This window comes from Cherax quadricarinatus, chromosome 97 (assembly GCF_038502225.1).
Source record: "Cherax quadricarinatus isolate ZL_2023a chromosome 97, ASM3850222v1, whole genome shotgun sequence".
Classification (NCBI taxonomy): domain Eukaryota; kingdom Metazoa; phylum Arthropoda; class Malacostraca; order Decapoda; family Parastacidae; genus Cherax; species Cherax quadricarinatus.
The window spans coordinates 2,646,359-2,668,912 of record NC_091388.1 but is presented as its reverse complement, the minus strand read 5'-3'; the positions used below and the strand labels follow the sequence as shown (position 1 = coordinate 2,668,912).

General features: G+C 42.6%; 1 protein-coding gene across 2 annotated transcripts in view; it reads right to left on the bottom strand.

The window, feature by feature from the left end:
* LOC128704954 (teneurin-m-like) overlaps nucleotides 1-22,554 on the bottom strand; it is a 221,134-nt gene that overhangs the window by 111,715 nt on the left and 86,865 nt on the right. For both annotated transcript variants that reach the window (XM_070105115.1, XM_070105116.1), the window contains exons 7-8: nucleotides 4,818-5,012; nucleotides 2,150-2,359 (exon numbers count right to left, since the gene is read on the bottom strand). In XM_070105115.1, the coding sequence (XP_069961216.1) occupies nucleotides 2,150-2,359; nucleotides 4,818-5,012 (405 nt within the window). The remainder of the gene's footprint in view (nucleotides 1-2,149; nucleotides 2,360-4,817; nucleotides 5,013-22,554) is intronic.

Genomic DNA, 22,554 nt, shown 5'->3' with positions numbered 1-22,554 from the left:
GCCTGAGAGCACCTGGGTGTGTCTGAGAGTACCTGGGAGTGCCTGAGAGTAGCTGAGTGTGCCTGAGAGTACCTGGGTGTGTCTGAGAGCACCTGGGTGTGTCTGAGAGTACCTGGGAGTGCCCGAGAGTACCTGGGTGTGCATGAGAGCACCTGGGTGTGTCTGAGAGTACCTGGGTGTGCCTGAGAGTAGCTGGGTGTGCCTGAGAGTACCTGGGTGTGTCTGAGAGTACCTGGGTGTGCCTGAGAGTACCTGGGTGTGTCTGAGAGCACCTGGGTGTGTCTGAGAGTACCTGGGTGTGTCTGAGAGTACCTGGGTGTGCCTGAGAGTACCTGGGTGTGCCTGAGAGTACCTGGGTGTGTCTGAGAGTACCTGGGAGTGCCCGAGAGTACCTGGGTGTGCCTGAGAGTACCTGGGTGTGTCAGAGTACCTGGGTGTGTCTAAGAGCACCTGGGTGTGTCTGAGAGTACCTGGGAGTGCCCGAGAGTACCTGAGAGTGCCTGAGTCTACCTGGGTGCGCCTGAGAGTACCTGGGAGTGCTTGAGAGTACCTGGGAGTGCCTGAGAGTACCTGAGTGCGCCTGAGAGTACCTGGGTGTGCCTGAGAGCACCTGGGTGTGTCTGAGAGTACCTGGGTGTGCCTGAGAGTAGCTGGGTGTGTCTGAGAGTACCTGGGTGTGTCTGAGAGTACCTGGGTGTGTCTGAGAGTACCTGGGTGTGTCTGAGAGTACCTGGGTGTATCTGAGAGTACCTGGGTGTGCCTGAGAGCACCTGGGTGTGTCTGAGAGTACCTGGGAGTGCCTGAGAGTAGCTGAGTGTGCCTGAGAGTACCTGGGTGTGTCTGAGAGCACCTGGGTGTGTCTGAGCGTACCTGGGAGTGTCTGAGAGCACCTGGGTGTGTCTGAGAGTACCTGGGTGTGTCTGAGAGTACCTGGGTGTGCCTGAGAGTACCTGGGTGTGCCTGAGAGCACCTGGGTGTGTCTGAGAGTACCTGGGTGTGCCTGAGAGTACCTGGGTGTGTCTGAGAGTACCTGGGTGTGTCTGAGAGTACCTGGGTGTGTCTGAGAGTACCTGGGTGTGTCTGAGAGTACCTGGGTGTATCTGAGAGTACCTGGGTGTGCCTGAGAGCACCTGGGTGTGTCTGAGAGTACCTGGGAGTGCCTGAGAGTAGCTGAGTGTGCCTGAGAGTACCTGGGTGTGTCTGAGAGCACCTGGGTGTGTCTGAGAGTACCTGGGAGTGTCTGAGAGCACCTGGGTGTGTCTGAGAGTACCTGGGTGTGTCTGAGAGTACCTGGGTGTGCCTGAGAGTACCTGGGTGTGCCTGAGAGTACCTGGGTGTGTCTGAGAGTACCTGGGTGTGTCTGAGAGTACCTGGGTGTGTCTGAGAGTACCTGGGTGTGCCTGAGAGTACCTTGGTGTGCCTGAGAGTACCTGGGTGTGTCTGAGAGTACCTGGGTGTGTCTGAGAGTACCTGGGTGTGCCTGAGAGTACCTGGGTGTGTCTGAGAGTACCTGGGTGTGTCTGAGAGCACCTGGGTGTGTCTGAGAGTACCTGGGAGTGCCCGAGAGTACCTGAGAGTGCCTGAGACTACCTGGGTGCGCCTGAGAGTACCTGGGAGTGCCTGAGAGTACCTGGGAGTGCCTGAGAGTACCTGAGAGTGCCTGAGAGTACCTGGGTGTGCCTGAGAGCACCTGGGAGTACCCGAGAGTACCTATATATGACTGAGAGTACCAGGGAGTGCCTGAGAGTACCTGGTAGCACATAGGAGTACCTGGAAGTAGCTGGAAGTACCTGGTAGTACCTAGCAGTACCTGGGAGGTACACCCAGACACTACTAGGTATTAACTAGGCGTTGAAGAATAGTACCAGAACTATCGTGTATTATCTAGGTGTCTGAAGCAAGGATAGTACCAGAACTATCGTGTATTATCTAGGTGTCTGAAGCAAGGATAGTACCAGAACTATCGTGTATTATCTAGGTGTCTGAAGCAAGGATAGTACCAGAACTATCGTGTATTATCTAGGTGTCTGAAGCAATGATAGTACCAGAACTATCGTGTATTATCTAGGTGTCTGAAGCAAGAATAGTACCAGAACTATCGTGTATTATCTAGGAGGTTGAAGACTAGAATATTTCAGGTTATACTTACTCTTGGAACAATCTGAGCCGGTCCAGGGTGGATGGCAGACGCAGGTATGCAGTTCGATGTCAAAAGCACCGTGGTTATTGCAGTCTGGTAGACACTGTCTGGCGTCTAAATCGGTTTCCGAACAGTCGGGGCCCCTCCAACCTTTCTGGCAGACGCAAGAGCCCAGAACACACCATCCGTTACCCGAACAAGTCGGATGTGGACAGTCAACTGTAAGAGATGTCAAGAATTATATCTGAACAATGACTGTTACATTATAGCAAATTGGAACAATTCAAAACTAACTCACAATGGAACACTATGTTGCTACACTATTCTATATGATAGTTACATTGTGGGAACACCAGCAGTGTTGCTACACTATTCTATATGATAGTTACATTGTGGGAACACCAGCAGTGTTGCTACACTATTCTATATGATAGTTACATTGTGGGAACACCAGCAGTGTTGCTACACTATTCTATATGATAGTTACATTGTGGGAACACCAGCAGTGTTGCTACACTATTCTATATGATAGTTACATTGTGGGAACACCAGCAGTGTTGCTACACTATTCTATATGATAGTTACATTGTGGGAACACCAGCAGTGTTGCTACACTATTCTATATGATAGTTACATTGTGGGAACACCAGCAGTGTTGCTACACTATTCTATATGATAGTTACATTGTGGGAACACCAGCAGTGTTGCTACACTATTCTATATGATAGTTACATTGTGGGAACACCAGCAGTGTGTTGCTACACTATTCTATATGATAGTTACATTGTGGGAACACCAGCAGTGTTGCTACACTATTCTATATGATAGTTACATTGTGGGAACACCAGCAGTGTGTTGCTACACTATTCTATATGATAGTTACATTGTGGGAGCACCAGCAGTGTTGCTACACTATTCTATATGATAGTTACATTGTGGGAACAACAGCAGTGTTGCTACACTATTCTATATGATAGTTACATTGTGGGAACAACAGCAGTGTTGCTACACTATTCTATATGATAGTTACATTGTGGGAACACCAACAGTGTTGCTACACTATTCTATATGATAGTTACATTGTGGGAACACCAGCAGTGTTGCTACACTATTCTATATGATAGTTACATTGTGGGAACACCAGCAGTGTTGCTACACTATTCTATATGATAGTTACATTGTGGGAACACCAGCAGTGTTGCTACACTATTCTATATGATAGTTACATTGTGGGAACACCAGCAGTGTGTTGCTACACTATTCTATATGATAGTTACATTGTGGGAACACCAGCAGTGTTGCTACACTATTCTATATGATAGTTACATTGTGGGAGCACCAGCAGTGTTGCTACACTATTCTATATGATAGTTACATTGTGGGAACAACAGCAGTGTTGCTACACTATTCTATATGATAGTTACATTGTGGGAACACCAGCAGTGTTGTTACACTATTCTATATGATAGTTACATTGTGGGAACACCAGCAGTGTTGTTACACTATTCTATATGATAGTTACATTGTGGGAACACCAGCAGTGTTGTTACACTATTCTATATGATAGTTACATTGTGGGAACACCAGCAGTGTTGCTACACTATTCTATATGATAGTTACATTGTGGGAACACCAGCAGTGTTGCTACACTATTCTATATGATAGTTACATTGTGGGAACACCAGCAGTGTTGCTACACTATTCTATATGATAGTTACATTGTGGGAACACCAGCAGTGTTGCTACACTATTCTATATGATAGTTACATTGTGGGAACACCAGCAGTGTTGCTACACTATTCTATATGATAGTTACATTGTGGGAACACCAACAGTGTTGCTACACTATTCTATATGATAGTTACATTGTGGGAACACCAGCAGTGTTGCTACACTATTCTATATGATAGTTACATTGTGGGAACACCAACAGTGTGTTGCTGCACTATCAATACTATTACCACCACTACTACTACTACCAGTACTACTGCTACCACCACTACTACTACTACTACCACTACTACCACTACTACTACTACCACCACCACTACTACTACCACTACTACTGCTACCACCACCACTACTACCACTACTACCACTACTACTACTACCACTACTACCATTACTACTACCACTACTACCACTACTACTACTACCACTACTACTACCACTACTACCACTACTACTGCTACCACTACTACTACCACTACTACCACTACTACTACCACTACTACTGCTACCACCACCACTACTACTACCACTACTACCACTACTACCACTACTACTACTACCACTACTAACATTACTACTACCACTACTACCACTACTACTACTACCACCACTACTACCACTACTACTGCTACCACCACCACTACTACTACCACTACTACCACTACTACTACCACTACTACTACTACCACTACTACTACCACTACTACTGCTACCACCACCACTACTACTACCACTACTACCACTACTACTACCACTACTACTACTACCACTACTACTACCACTACTACTGCTACCACCACCACTACTACTACCACTACTACCACTACTACTACCACTACTACTACTACCACTACCACTACTACTACCACTACTACTGCTACCACCACCACTACTAATACCACTACTACTACTACCACTACTACCACTACTACTAGTAATAACTCACCAGTCTGACAGAAGTCACCAGTATAGCCCTTAGCACAGTGGCACTGACCATCAATACACTGGCCCTGGCTGTTACAGTCTGGCACCTCACACTCGTGGTGTCGTAGCTGGCACTCCTTCCCCTTGTAGCCAGGGTGGCACCGACACTGCCCGTTCATGTAGTCGCCGTGCCCAGAGCACAGGATTGGGCACAGAACTAGGGAAGAGTATTTAGTGGCATTAGATTCTCCGTCAAAATGTCAACAGTATTAGTTTTTTTTTTCAAAGAGATTAGATTTTTTCTTAATTAGACGCCTATTTAAAAGGATTAGACGCCTATTTAAAAGGATTAGACGCCTATTTAAAAGGATTAGCGCCTATTTAAAAGGATTAGACGCCTATTTAAAAGGATTAGCGCCTATTTAAAAGGATTAGCGCCTATTTAAAAGGATTAGACGCCTATTTAAAAGGATTAGACGCCTATTTAAAAGGATTAGACGCCTATTTAAAAGGATTAGACGCCTATTTAAAAGGATTAGACGCCTATTTAAAAGGATTAGACGCCTATTTAAAAGGATTATATGCCTATTTAAAAGGATTAGACGCCTATTTAAAAGGATTAGACGCCTATTTAAAAGGATTAGACGCCTATTTAAAAGGATTAGACGCCTATTTAAAAGGATTAGACGCTTCTTTCAAAAAAATTAGACGTTTCAGTCAAAAGATTTAGACTTTTTTAAAGGATCAGACTTTTTTCCAGAGGATTAGACTTCTTTTCAAAAAAATAGACGTTTTATTTAAAGAATTAGACGTTTGTTCAAAAAGATTAGACGATTATTCAAAAGAATTAGACGTTTTAAAAGAATTAGACGTTTTAAAAGAATTAGACGTTTTAAAAGAATTAGACGTTTTAGAAGAATTAGACGTTTTAAAAGAATTAGACGTTTTAAAAGAATTAGACGTTTTAAAAGAATTAGACGTTTTAGAAGAATTAGACTTTTAAAAGAATTAGACGTTTTAGAAGAATTAGACGTTTTAAAAGAATTAGACGTTTTAGAAGAATTAGACGTTTTAAAAGAATTAGACGTTTTAGAAGAATTAGACGTTTTAAAAGAATTAGACGTTTTAAAACAATTAGACGTTTTAAAAGAATTAGACGTTTTAAAAGAATTAGACGTTTTAAAACAATTAGACGTTTTAAAAGAATTAGACGTTTTAAAAGAATTAGACGTTTTAAAAGAATTAGACGTATATTCTAAGATATTAGATATATCTTTAGAACAATTAGACGTTCGCTCAAAACGATTAGACGTATTTGTCTAATTTGATTTAGATGATTTTTCAAAAAAAATAGATTTTTTCTAAGATATTTTACACTTTGTTCAAGAGTTCATAGATAATACAGTGTATAATACACGATAATACAGTGTATAATACACGATAATACAGTGTATAATACACGATAATACAGCGTATAATACACGATAATACAGTGTATAATACACGATAATACAGTGTATAATACACGATAATACAGTGTATAATACACGATAATACAGTGTATAATACACGATAATACAGTGTATAATACACGATAATACAGTGTATAATACACGACAATACAGTGTATAATACACGATAATACAGTGTATAATACACGATAATACAGTGTATAATACACGACAATACAGTGTATAATACACGACAATACAGTGTATAATACACGATAATACAGTGTATAATACACGATAATACAGTGTATAATACACGATAATACAGTGTATAATACACGATAATACAGTGTATAATACACGATAATACAGTGTATAATACACGATAATACAGTGTTTAATACACGATAATACAGTGTATAATACACGATAATACAGTGTATAATACACGATAATACAGTGTATAATACACGATAATACAGTGTATAATACACGATAATACAGTGTATAATACACGATAATACAGTGTATAATACACGATAATACAGTGTATAATACACGATAATACACCGTATAATACACGATAATACAGCGTATAATACACGATAATACAGTGTATAATACACGATAATACAGTGTATAATACACGATAATATAGTGTATAATACACGATAATACAGTGTATAATACACGATAATACAGTGTATAATACACGATAATACAGTGTATAATAGACGATAATACAGTGTATAATACACGATAATACAGTGTATAATACACGATAATACAGTGTATAATACACGATAATACAGCGTATAATACACGATAATACAGTGTATAATACACGATAATACAGTGTATAATACACGATAATACAGTGTATAATACACGATAATACAGCGTATAATACACGATAATACAGCGTATAATACACGATAATACAGCGTATAATACACGATAATACAGTGTATAATACACGATAATACAGCGTATAATACACGATAATACAGTGTATAATACACGATAATACAGCGTATAATACACGATAATACAGTGTATAATACACGATAATACAGCGTATAATACACGATAATACAGTGTATAATACACGATAATACAGTGTATAATACACGATAATACAGTGTATAATACACGATAATACACCGTATAATACACGATAATACACCGTATAATACACGATAATACAGTGTATAATACACGATAATACAGTGTATAATACACGATAATACAGTGTATAATACACGATAATACAGCGTATAATACACGATAATACAGTGTATAATACACGATAATACAGTGTATAATACACGATAATACAGTGTATAATACACGATAATACAGTGTATAATACACGATAATACAGTGTATAATACACGATAATACAGTGTATAATAGACGATAATACAGTGTATAATACACGATAATACACCGTATAATACACGATAATACACCGTATAATACACGATAATACAGTGTATAATACACGATTATACAGTGTATAATACACGATAATACAGTGTATAATACACGATAATACAGTGTATAATACACGATAATACAGTGTATAATACACGATAATACAGTGTATAATACACGATAATACAGTGTATAATACACGATAATACAGTGTATAATACACTATAATACAGTGTATAATACACGATAATACAGTGTATAATACACGATAATACAGTGTATAATACATGATAATACAGTGTATAATACACGATAATACACCATATAATACACGATAATACAGTGTATAATACACGATAATACAGTGTATAATACACGATAATACAGTGTATAATACACGATAATACAGTGTATAATACACGACAATACAGTGTATAATACACGATAATACAGTGTATAATACACGATAATACAGTGTATAATACACGATAATACAGTGTATAATACACGATAATACAGTGTATAATACACGATAATACAGTGTATAATACACGATAATACAGTGTATAATACACGATAATACACCGTATAATACACGATAATACAGTGTATAATACACGATAATACAGTGTATAATACACGATAATACAGTGTATAATACACAATAATACAGTGTATAATACACGATAATACAGTGTATAATACACGATAATACAGTGTATAATACACGATAATACAGTGTATAATACACGATAATACAGTGTATAATACACGATAATACACCGTATAATACACGATAATACAGTGTATAATACACGATAATACAGTGTATAATACACGATAATACAGTGTATAATACACGATAATACAGTGTATAATACACGATAATACAGTGTATAATACACGATAATACAGCGTATAATACACGATAATACAGTGTATAATACACGATAATACAGTGTATAATACACGATAATACAGTGTATAATACACGATAATACAGTGTATAATACACGATAATACAGTGTATAATACACGATAATACAGTGCATAATACACGATAATACAGTGCATAATACACGATAATACAGTGTATAATACACGATAATACACCGTATAATACACGATAATACAGTGTATAATACACGATAATACAGTGTGTAATACACGATAATACAGTGTATAATACACGATAATACAGTGTATAATACACGATAATACACCGTATAATACACGATAATACACCGTATAATACACGATAATACAGTGTATAATACACGATAATACAGTGTATAATACACGATAATACAGTGTATAATACACGATAATACACCGTATAATACACGATAATACACCGTATAATACACGATAATACAGTGTATAATACACGATAATACACCGTATAATACACGATAATACACGATAATACAGTGTATAATACACGATAATACAGTGTATAATACACGATAATACAGTGTATAATACACGATAATACAGCGTATAATACACGATAATACAGTGTATAATACACGATAATACAGTGTATAATACACGATAATACAGTGTATAATACACGATAATACAGTGTATAATACACGATAATACAGTGTATAATACACGATAATACAGTGCATAATACACGATAATACAGTGCATAATACACGATAATACAGTGTATAATACACGATAATACACCGTATAATACACGATAATACAGTGTATAATACACGATAATACAGTGTGTAATACACGATAATACAGTGTATAATACACGATAATACAGTGTATAATACACGATAATACACCGTATAATACACGATAATACACCGTATAATACACGATAATACAGTGTATAATACACGATAATACAGTGTATAATACACGATAATACAGTGTATAATACACGATAATACACCGTATAATACACGATAATACACCGTATAATACACGATAATACAGTGTATAATACACGATAATACACCGTATAATACACGATAATACACGATAATACAGTGTATAATACACGATAATACAGTGTATAATACACGATAATACAGTGTATAATACACGATAATACAGTGTATAATACACGATAATACAGTGTATAATACACGATAATACAGTGTATAATACACGATAATACAGCGTTTAATACACGATAATACAGCGTATAATACACGATAATACAGTGTATAATACACGATAATACAGTGTATAATACACGATAATACAGTGTATAACACACGATAATACAGTGTATAATACACGATAGTAGGTTGGTAGACAGCAACCACCCAGGGAAGTACTACCGTCCTGCCAGATGACTGTGAAACAGAAACCTGTAACTGTTTTGCATGATGGTAGGATTGCTGGTTTCTTTTTCTGTCTCATAAACACGCTAGATAACAGGGATATCTTGCTACTCCTACTTACACTTTGGTCACACTTCACAGACACGCACATGCATATATATATACATACATCTAGGTTTTTCTCCTTTTTCTAAATAGCTCTTGTTCTTTTTTATTTCTTCTATTGTCCATGGGGAAGTGGAAAAGAATCTTTCCTCCGTAAGCCATGCGTGTCGTATGAGGCGACTAAAATGCCGGGAGCAATGGGCTAGTAACCCCCTTCTCCTGTATACAATTACTAAAAAAGAGAAGAAGAAAAACTTTATAAAACTGGGTTGCTTAAATGTGCGTGGATGTAGTGCGGATGACAAGAAACAGATGATTGCTGATGTTATGAATGAAAAGAAGTTGGATGTCCTGGCCCTAAGCGAAACAAAGCTGAAGGGGGGGTAGGAGAGTTTCAGTGGGGGGAAATAAATGGGATTAAATCTGGAGTATCTGAGAGAGTTAGAGCAAAGGAAGGGGTAGCAGTAATGTTAAATGATCAGTTATGGAAGGAGAAAAGAGAATATGAATGTGTAAATTCAAGAATTATGTGGATTAAAGTAAAGGTTGGATGCGAGAAGTGGGTCATAATAAGCGTGTATGCACCTGGAGAAGAGAGGAATGCAGAGGAGAGAGAGAGATTTTGGGAGATGTTAAGTGAATGTATAGGAGCCTTTGAACCAAGTGAGAGAGTAATTGTGGTAGGGGACTTGAATGCTAAAGTAGGAGAAACTTTTAGAGAGGGTGTGGTAGGTAAGTTTGGGGTGCCAGGTGTAAATGATAATGGGAGCCCTTTGATTGAACTTTGTATAGAAAGGGGTTTAGTTATAGGTAATACATATTTTAAGAAAAAGAGGATAAATAAGTATACACGATATGATGTAGGGCGAAATGACAGTAGTTTGTTGGATTATGTATTGGTAGATAAAAGACTGTTGAGTAGACTTCAGGATGTACATGTTTATAGAGGGGCCACAGATATATCAGATCACTTTCTAGTTGTAGCTACACTGAGAGTAAAAGGTAGATGGGATACAAGGAGAATAGAAGCATCAGGGAAGAGAGAGGTGAAGGTTTATAAACTAAAAGAGGAGGCAGTTAGGGTAAGATATAAACAGCTATTGGAGGATAGATGGGCTAATGAGAGCATAGGCAATGGGGTCGAAGAGGTATGGGGTAGGTTTAAAAATGTAGTGTTAGAGTGTTCAGCAGAAGTTTGTGGTTACAGGAAAGTGGGTGCAGGAGGGAAGAGGAGCGATTGGTGGAATGATGATGTAAAGAGAGTAGTAAGGGAGAAAAAGTTAGCATATGAGAAGTTTTTACAAAGTAGAAGTGATGCAAGGAGGGAAGAGTATATGGAGAAAAAGAGAGAAGTTAAGAGAGTGGTGAAGCAATGTAAAAAGAGAGCAAATGAGAGAGTGGGTGAGATGTTATCAACAAATTTTGTTGAAAATAAGAAAAAGTTTTGGAGTGAGATTAACAAGTTAAGAAAGCCTAGAGAACAAATGGATTTGTCAGTTAAAAATAGGAGAGGAGAGTTATTAAATGGAGAGTTAGAGGTATTGGGAAGATGGAAGGAATATTTTGAGGAATTGTTAAATGTTGATGAAGATAGGGAAGCTGTGATTTCGTGTATAGGGCAAGGAGGAATAACATCTTGTAGGAGTGAGGAAGAGCCAGTTGTGAGTGTGGGGGAAGTTCGTGAGGCAGTAGGTAAAATGAAAGGGGGTAAGGCAGCCGGGATTGATGGGATAAAGATAGAAATGTTAAAAGCAGGTGGGGGATATAGTTTTGGAGTGGTTGGTGCAATTATTTAATAAATGTATGGAAGAGGGTAAGGTACCTAGGGATTGGCAGAGAGCATGCATAGTTCCTTTGTATAAAGGCAAAGGGGATAAAAGAGAGTGCAAAAATTATAGGGGGATAAGTCTGTTGAGTATACCTGGTAAAGTGTATGGTAGAGTTATAATTGAAAGAATTAAGAGTAAGACGGAGAATAGGATAGCAGATGAACAAGGAGGCTTTAGGAAAGGTAGGGGGTGTGTGGACCAGGTGTTTACAGTGAAACATATAAGTGAACAGTATTTAGATAAGGCTAAAGAGGTCTTTGTGGCATTTATGGATTTGGAAAAGGCGTATGACAGGGTGGATAGGGGGGCAATGTGGCAGATGTTGCAAGTGTATGGTGTAGGAGGTAGGTTACTGAAAGCAGTGAAGAGTTTTTACGAGGATAGTGAGGCTCAAGTTAGAGTATGTAGGAAAGAGGGAAATTTTTTCCCAGTAAAAGTAGGCCTTAGACAAGGATGTGTGATGTCACCGTGGTTGTTTAATATATTTATAGATGGGGTTGTAAGAGAAGTAAATGCGAGGGTCTTGGCAAGAGGCGTGGAGTTAAAAGATAAAGAATCACACACAAAGTGGGAGTTGTCACAGCTGCTCTTTGCTGATGACACTGTGCTCTTGGGAGATTCTGAAGAGAAGTTGCAGAGATTGGTGGATGAATTTGGTAGGGTGTGCAAAAGAAGAAAATTAAAGGTGAATACAGGAAAGAGTAAGGTTATGAGGATAACAAAAAGATTAGGTGATGAAAGATTGAATATCAGATTGGAGGGAGAGAGTATGGAGGAGGTGAACGTATTCAGATATTTGGGAGTGGACGTGTCAGCGGATGGGTCTATGAAAGATGAGGTGAATCATAGAATTGATGAGGGAAAAAGAGTGAGTGGTGCACTTAGGAGTCTGTGGAGACAAAGAACTTTGTCCTTGGAGGCAAAGAGGGGAATGTATGAGAGTATAGTTTTACCAACGCTCTTATATGGGTGTGAAGCGTGGGTGATGAATGTTGCAGCGAGGAGAAGGCTGGAGGCAGTGGAGATGTCATGTCTGAGGGCAATGTGTGGTGTGAATATAATGCAGAGAATTCGTAGTTTGGAAGTTAGGAGGAGGTGCGGGATTACCAAAACTGTTGTCCAGAGGGCTGAGGAAGGGTTGTTGAGGTGGTTCGGACATGTAGAGAGAATGGAGCGAAACAGAATGACTTCAAGAGTGTATCAGTCTGTAGTGGAAGGAAGGCGGGGTAGGGGTCGGCCTAGGAAGGGTTGGAGGGAGGGGGTAAAGGAGGTTTTGTGTGCGAGGGGCTTGGACTTCCAGCAGGCATGCGTGAGCGTGTTTGATAGGAGTGAATGGAGACAAATGGTTTTTAATACTTGACGTGCTGTTGGAGTGTGAGCAAAGTAACATTTATGAAGGGATTCAGGGAAACCGGCAGGCCGGACTTGAGTCCTGGAGATGGGAAGTACAGTGCCTGCACTCTGAAGGAGGGGTGTTAATGTTGCAGTTTAAAAACTGTAGTGTAAAGCACCCTTCTGGCAAGACAGTGATGGAGTGAATGATGGTGAAAGTTTTTCTTTTTCGGGCCACCCTGCCTTGGTGGGAATCGGCCGGTGTGATAATAAAAAATAAAAAAAAATACAGTGTATAATACACGATAATACAGTGTATAATACACGATAATACAGTGTATAATACACGATAATACAGTGTATAATACACGATAATACAGTGTATAATACACGATAATACAGTGTATAATACACGATAATACAGTGCACGATAATACAGTGTATAAAACGATAATACACGTAATACAGCATAATACACGATAATACAGTGTATAATACACGATAATACAGTGTATAAAACACGATAATACAGTGTATAATACACCATAATACAGTGTATAATACACGATAATACACGATAATACAGTGTATAATACACGATAATACAGTGTATAATACACGATAATACAGTGTATAATACACGATAATACAGTGTATAATACACGATAATACAGTGTATAATACACGATAATACAGTGTATAATACACGATAATACAGTGTATAATACACGATAATACAGTGTATAATACACGATAATACAGCGTATAATACACGATAATACAGTGTATAATACACGATAATACAGTGTATAATACACGATAATACAGTGTATAATACACGATAATACAGTGTATAATACACGATAATACAGTGTATAATACACGATAATACAGTGTATAATACACGATAATACAGTGTATAATACACGATAATACAGTGTATAATACACGATAATACAGTGTATAATACACGATAATACAGTGTATAATACACGATAATACAGTGTATAATACACGATAATACAGCGTATAATACACGATAATACAGTGTATAATACACGATAATACAGTGTATAATACACGATAATACAGTGTATAATACACGATAATACAGTGTATAATACACGATAATACAGTGTATAATACACGATAATACAGTGTATAATACACGATAATACAGTGTATAATACACGATAATACAGTGTATAATACACGATAATACAGTGTATAATACACGATAATACAGTGTATAATACACGATAATACAGTGTATAATACACGATAATACAGTGTATAATACACGATAATACAGTGTATAATACACGATAATACAGCGTATAATACACGATAATACAGTGTATAATACACGATAATACAGTGTATAATACACGATAATACAGTGTATAATACACGATAATACAGTGTATAATACACGATAATACAGTGTATAATACACGATAATACAGTGTATAATACACGATAATACAGCGTATAATACACGATAATACAGCGTATAATACACGATAATACAGTGTATAATACACGATAATACAGCGTATAATACACGATAATACAGTGTATAATACACGATAATACAGTGTATAATACACGATAATACAGTGTATAATACACGATAATACAGTGTATAATACACGATAATACAGCGTATAATACACGATAATACAGCGTATAATACACGATAATACAGCGTATAATACACGATAATACAGCGTATAATACACGATAATACAGCGTATAATACACGATAATACAGCGTATAATACAGGTGTATGACCCTGGTACAGTGACTGGTGTGTATGACCCTGTGTATGACCCTGGTACAGTGACTGGTGGTGTATGACCCTGGTACAGTGACTGGTGGTGTATGACCCTGGTACAGTGACTGGTGGTGTATGACCCTGATACAGTGACTGGTGGTGTATGACCCTGGTACAGTGACTGGTGGTGTATGACCCTGGTACAGTGACTGGTGGTGTATGACCCTGGTACAGTGACTGGTGGTGTATGACCCTGGTACAGTGACTGGTGGTGTATGACCCTGGTACAGTGACTGGTGGTGTATGACCCTGGTACAGTGACTGGTGGTGTATGACCCTGGTACAGTGACTGGTGGTGTATGACCCTGGTACAGTGACTGGTGGTGTATGACCCTGGTACAGTGACTGGTGGTGTATGACCCTGATACAGTGACTGGTGGTGTATGACCCTGATACAGTGACTGGTGGTGTATGACCCTGGTACAGTGACTGGTGGTGTATGACCCTGGTACAGTGACTGGTGGTGTATGACCCTGGTACAGTGACTGGTGGTGTATGACCCTGGTACAGTGACTGGTGGTGTATGACCCTGGTACAGTGACTGGTGGTGTATGACCCTGGTACAGTGACTGGTGGTGTATGACCCTGGTACAGTGACTGGTGGTGTATGACCCTGGTACAGTGACTGGTGGTGTATGACCCTGGTACAGTGACTGGTGGTGTATGACCCTGGTACAGTGACTGGTGGTGTATGACCCTGGTACAGTGACTGGTGGTGTATGACCCTGGTACAGTGACTGGTGGTGTATGACCCTGATACAGTGACTGGTGGTGTATGACCCTGATACAGTGACTGGTGGTGTATGACCCTGGTACAGTACATGTGACTGGTGGTGTATGACCCTGGTGACTGGTGGTGTATGTGACTGGTGGTGTATGACCCTGGTACAGTGACTTGTGGTGTATGACCCTGGTACAGTGACTGGTGGTGTATGACCCTGGTACAGTGACTGGTGGTGTATGACCCTGATACAGTGACTGGTGGTGTATGACCCTGGTGTATGACCCTGATACAGTGACTGGTGGTGTATGACCCTGGTACAGTGACTGGTGGTGTATGACCCTGGTAGTATGACCCTGGTACAGTGACTGGTGGTGTATGACCCTGGTACAGTGACTGGTGGTGTATGACCCTGACAGTGACTGGTGGTGTATGACCCTGATACAGTGACTGGTGGTGTATGACCCTGATACAGTGACTGGTGGTGTATGACCCTGGTACAGTGACTGGTGGTGTATGACCCTGGTACAGTGACTGGTGGTGTATGACCCTGGTACAGTGACTGGTGGTGTATGACCCTGGTGTATGACCCTGATACAGTGACTGGTGGTGTATGACCCTGGTACAGTGACTGGTGGTGTATGACCCTGATACAGTGACTGGTGGTGTATGACCCTGGTACAGTGACTGGTGGTGTATGACCCTGATACAGTGACTGGTGGTGTATGACCCTGACAGTACAGTGACTGGTGGTGTATGACCCTGGTACAGTGACTGGTGGTGTATGACCCTGATACAGTGACTGGTGGTGTATGACCCTGATACAGTGACTGGTGGTGTATGACCCTGATACAGTGACTGGTGGTGTATGACCCTGGTACAGTGACTGGTGGTGTATGACCCTGATACAGTGACTGGTGGTGTATGACCCTGATACAGTGACTGGTGGTGTATGACCCTGGTACAGTGACTGGTGGTGTATGACCCTGATACAGTGACTGGTGGTGTATGACCCTGGTACAGTGACTGGTGGTGTATGACCCTGGTACAGTGAGTGGTGGGTTATGTCCCTGGTGACTGGTGGTGTATGACCCTGATACAGTGACTGGTGGTGTATGTGACTGGTGGTGTATGACCCTGGACTGGTGGTGTATGACCCTGGTACAGTGACTGGTGGTGTATGACCCTGATACAGTGACTGGTGGTGTATGACCCTGGTGACTGGTGGTGTATGACCCTGATACAGTGACTGGTGGTGTATGACCCTGATACAGTACAGACCCTGACAGTGACTGGTGGTGTATGACCCTGGTACAGTGACTGGTGGTGTATGACCCTGATACAGTGACTGGTGGTGTATGACCCTGGTACAGTGACTGGTGGTGTATGACCCTGGTACAGTGACTGGTGGTGTATGACCCTGGTACAGTGACTGGTGGTGTATGACCCTGGTACAGTGACTGGTGGTGTATGACCCTGGTACAGTGACTGGTGGTGTATGACCCTGGTACAGTGACTGGTGGTGTATGACCCTGGTGTATGACCCTGGTGTATGACCCTGGTACAGTGACTGGTGGTGTATGACCCTGATACAGTGACTGGTGGTGTATGACCCTGGTACAGTGACTGGTGGTGTATGACCCTGGTACAGTGACTGGTGGTGTATGACCCTGGTACAGTGACTGGTGGTGTATGACCCTGGTACAGTGACTGGTGGTGTATGACCCTGGTACAGTGACTGGTGGTGTATGACCCTGATACAGTGACTGGTGGTGTATGACCCTGGTACAGTGACTGGTGGTGTATGACCCTGGTACAGTGACTGGTGGTGTATGACCCTGATACAGTGACTGGTGGTGTATGACCCTGGTACAGTGACTGGTGGTGTATGACCCTGGTACAGTGACTGGTGGTGTATGACCCTGGTACAGTGACTGGTGGTGTATGACCCTGGTACAGTGACTGGTGGTGTATGACCCTGATACAGTGACTGGTGGTGTATGACCCTGGTACAGTGACTGGTGGTGTATGACCCTGGTACAGTGACTGGTGGTGTATGACCCTGGTACAGTGACTGGTGGTGTATGACCCTGGTACAGTGACTGGTGGTGTATGACCCTGGTGGTACAGTGACTGGTGGTGTATGACCCTGGTACAGTGACTGGTGGTGTATGACCCTGGTACAGTGACTGGTGGTGTATGACCCTGACAGTGACTGGTGGTGTATGACCCTGGTACAGTGACTGGTGGTGTATGACCCTGTTACAGTGACTGGTGGTGTATGACCCTGACAGTGACTGGTGGTGTATGACCCTGGTACAGTGACTGGTGGTGTATGACCCTGGTACAGTGACTGGTGGTGTATGACCCTGGTACAGTGACTGGTGGTGTATGTGACTGGTGGTGTATGACCCTGATGACCCTGATACAGTGACTGGTGGTGTATGACCCTGGTACAGTGACTGGTGGTGTATGACCCTGATACAGTGACTGGTGGTGTATGACCCTGGTACAGTGACTGGTGGTGTATGACCCTGGTACAGTGACTGGTGGTGTATGACCCTGGTACAGTGACTGGTGGTGTATGACCCTGGTGGTACAGTGACTGGTGGTGTATGACCCTGGTACAGTGACTGGTGGTGTATGACCCTGGTACAGTGACTGGTGGTGTATGACCCTGGTACAGTGACTGGTGGTGTATGACCCTGGTACAGTGACTGGTGGTGTATGACCCTGGTACAGTGACTGGTGGTGTATGACCCTGGTACAGTGACTGGTGGTGTATGACCCTGGTACAGTGACTGGTGGTGTATGACCCTGGTACAGTGACTGGTGGTGTATGACCCTGGTACAGTGACTGGTGGTGTATGACCCTGGTACAGTGACTGGTGGTGTATGACCCTGGTGTATGACCCTGGTACAGTGGTGGTGTATGACCCTGGTGTATGACCCTGGTACAGTGACTGGTGGTGTATGACCCTGGTACAGTGACTGGTGGTGTATGACCCTGGTGTATGACCCTGGTACAGTGGTGGTGTATGACCCTGGTGTATGACCCTGGTACAGTGACTGGTGGTGTATGACCCTGGTGTATGACCCTGATACAGTGACTGGTGATGTATGACCCTGGTGTATGACCCTGATACAGTGACTGGTGGTGTATGACCCTGATACAGTGACTGGTGGTGTATGACCCTGGTACAGTGACTGGTGGTGTATGACCCTGGTACAGTGACTGGTGGTGTATGACCCTGATACAGTGACTGGTGGTGTATGACCCTGGTACAGTGACTGGTGGTGTATGACCCTGATACAGTGACTGGTGGTGTATGACCCTGGTACAGTGACTGGTGGTGTATGACCCTGATACAGTGACTGGTGGTGTATGACCCTGGTACAGTGACTGGTGGTGTATGACCCTGGTACAGTGACTGGTGGTGTATGACCCTGGTACAGTGACTGGTGGTGTATGACCCTGGTACAGTGACTGGTGGTGTATGACCCTGGTACAGTGACTGGTGGTGTATGACCCTGGTACAGTGACTGGTGGTGTATGACCCTGATACAGTGACTGGTGGTGTATGACCCTGATACAGTGACTGGTGGTGTATGACCCTGATACAGTGACTGGTGGTGTATGACCCTGATACAGTGACTGGTGGTGTATGACCCTGGTACAGTGACTGGTGGTGTATGACCCTGGTACAGTGACTGGTGGTGTATGACCCTGGTACAGTGACTGGTGGTGTATGACCCTGGTACAGTGACTGGTGGTGTATGACCCTGATACAGTGACTGGTGGTGTATGACCCTGGTACAGTGACTGGTGGTGTATGACCCTGGTACAGTGACTGGTGGTGTATGACCCTGGTACAGTGACTGGTGGTGTATGACCCTGATACATGTGACTGGTGGTGTATGACCCTGATACAGTGACTGGTGGTGTATGACCCTGATACAGTGACTGGTGGTGTATGACCCTGATACAGTGACTGGTGGTGTATGACCCTGATACAGTGACTGGTGGTGTATGACCCTGATACAGTGACTGGTGGTGTATGACCCTGATACAGTGACTGGTGGTGTATGACCCTGATACAGTGACTGGTGGTGTATGACCCTGATACAGTGACTGGTGGTGTATGACCCTGATACAGTGACTGGTGGTGTATGACCCTGATACAGTGACTGGTGGTGTATGACCCTGATACAGTGACTGGTGGTGTATGACCCTGATACAGTGACTGGTGGTGTATGACCCTGGTGTATGACCCTGGTACAGTGACTGGTGGTGTATGACCCTGGTGTATGACCCTGATACAGTGACTGGTGGTGTATGACCCTGGTGTATGACCCTGATACAGTGACTGGTGGTGTATGACCCTGGTGTATGACCCTGATACAGTGACTGGTGGTGTATGACCCTGGTGTATGACCCTGATACAGTGACTGGTGGTGTATGACCCTGGTGTATGACCCTGGTGTATGACCCTGATACAGTGACTGGTGATGACCCTGGTGTATGACCCTGATCCAGTGACTGGTGGTGTATGACCCTGGTGTATGACCCTGGTACAGTGACTGGTGGTGTATGACCCTGGTGTATGACCCTGGTACAGTGACTGGTGGTGTATGACCCTGGTGTATGACCCTGATACAGTGACTGGTGATGTATGACCCTGGTGTATGACCCTGGTACAGTGACTGGTGGTGTATGACCCTGATACAGTGACTGGTGGTGTATGACCCTGGTGTATGACCCTGATACAGTGACTGGTGGTGTATGACCCTGATACAGTGACTGGTGGTGTATGACCCTGATACAGTGACTGGTGGTGTATGACCCTGATACAGTGACTGGTGGTGTATGACCCTGATACAGTGACTGGTGGTGTATGACCCTGATACAGTGACTGGTGGTGTATGACCCTGATACAGTGACTGGTGGTACAGTGACTGGTGGTGTATGACCCTGGTGTATGACCCTGGTACAGTGACTGGTGGTGTATGACCCTGGTGTATGACCCTGATACAGTGACTGCTGGTGTATGACCCTGGTACAGTGACTGTTGGTGTATGACCCTGGTGTATGACCCTGATACAGTGACTGGTGGTGTATGAACCTGGTGTATGACCCTGATACAGTGACTGGTGGTGTATGACCCTGGTGTATGACCCTGGTACAGTGACTGGCGGTGTATGACCCTGGTGTATGACCCTGGTACAGTGACTGGTGGTGTATGACCCTGGTGTATGACCCTGGTACAGTGACTGGTGGTGTATGACCCTGGTGTATGACCCTGGTACAGTGACTGGTGGTGTATGACCCTGGTGTATGACCCTGATACAGTGACTGGTGATGTATGACCCTGGTGTATGACCCTGGTACAGTGACTGGTTGTGTATGACCCTGATACAGTGATGACCCTGATACAGTGACTGGTGGTGTATGACCCTGGTGTATGACCCTGATACAGTGACTGGTGGTGTATGACCCTGATACAGTGACTGGTGGTGTATGACCCTGATACAGTGACTGGTGGTGTATGACCCTGGTACAGTGACTGGTGGTGTATGACCCTGATACAGTGACTGGTGGTGTATGACCCTGATACAGTGACTGGTGGTGTATGACCCTGATACAGTGACTGGTGGTGTATGACCCTGGTGTATGACCCTGGTACAGTGACTGGTGGTGTATGACCCTGGTGTATGACCCTGGTACAGTGACTGGTGGTGTATGACCCTGGTGTATGACCCTGGTACAGTGACTGGTAGTGTATGACCCTGGTACAGTGACTGGTGGTGTATGATCCTGGTACAGTGACTGGTGGTGTATGACCCTGGTGTATGACCCTGGTACAGTGACTGGTGGTGTATGACCCTGATACAGTGACTGGTGGTGTATGACCCTGATACAGTGACTGGTGGTGTATGACCCTGGTACAGTGACTGGAGGTGTATGACCCTGATACAGTGACTGGTGGTGTATGACCCTGGTACAGTGACTGGTGGTGTATGACCCTGATACAGTGACTGGTGGTGTATGACCCTGGTACAGTGACTGGTGGTGTATGACCCTGGTACAGTGACTGGTGGTGTATGACCCTGATACAGTGACTGGTGGTGTATGTCCCTGGTACAGTGACTGGAGGTGTATGACCCTGATACAGTGACTGGTGGTGTATGACCCTGGTACAGTGACTGGTGGTGTATGACCCTGGTGTATGACCCTGGTACAGTGACTGGTGGTGTATGACCCTGGTGTATGACCCTGATACAGTGACTGGTGGTGTATGACCCTGGTGTATGACCCTGATACAGTGACTGGTGGTGTATGACCCTGATACAGTGACTGGTGGTGTATGACCCTGGTGTATGACCCTGATACAGTGACTGGTGGTGTATGACCCTGGTGTATGACCCTGATACAGTGACTGGTGGTGTATGACCCTGATACAGTGACTGGTGGTGTATGACTCTGGTGTATGACCCTGATACAGTGACTGGTGGTGTATGACTCTGGTGTATGACCCTGATACAGTGACTGGTGGTGTGTGACCCTGGTGTATGACCCTGATACAGTGACTGGTGGTGTATGACCCTGGTGTATGACCCTGATACATTGACTGGTTTTGTATGACTCTGGTGTATGACCCTGATACAGTGACTGGTGGTGTGTGACCCTGGTGTATGACCCTGATACAGTGACTGGTGGTGTATGACCCTGGTGT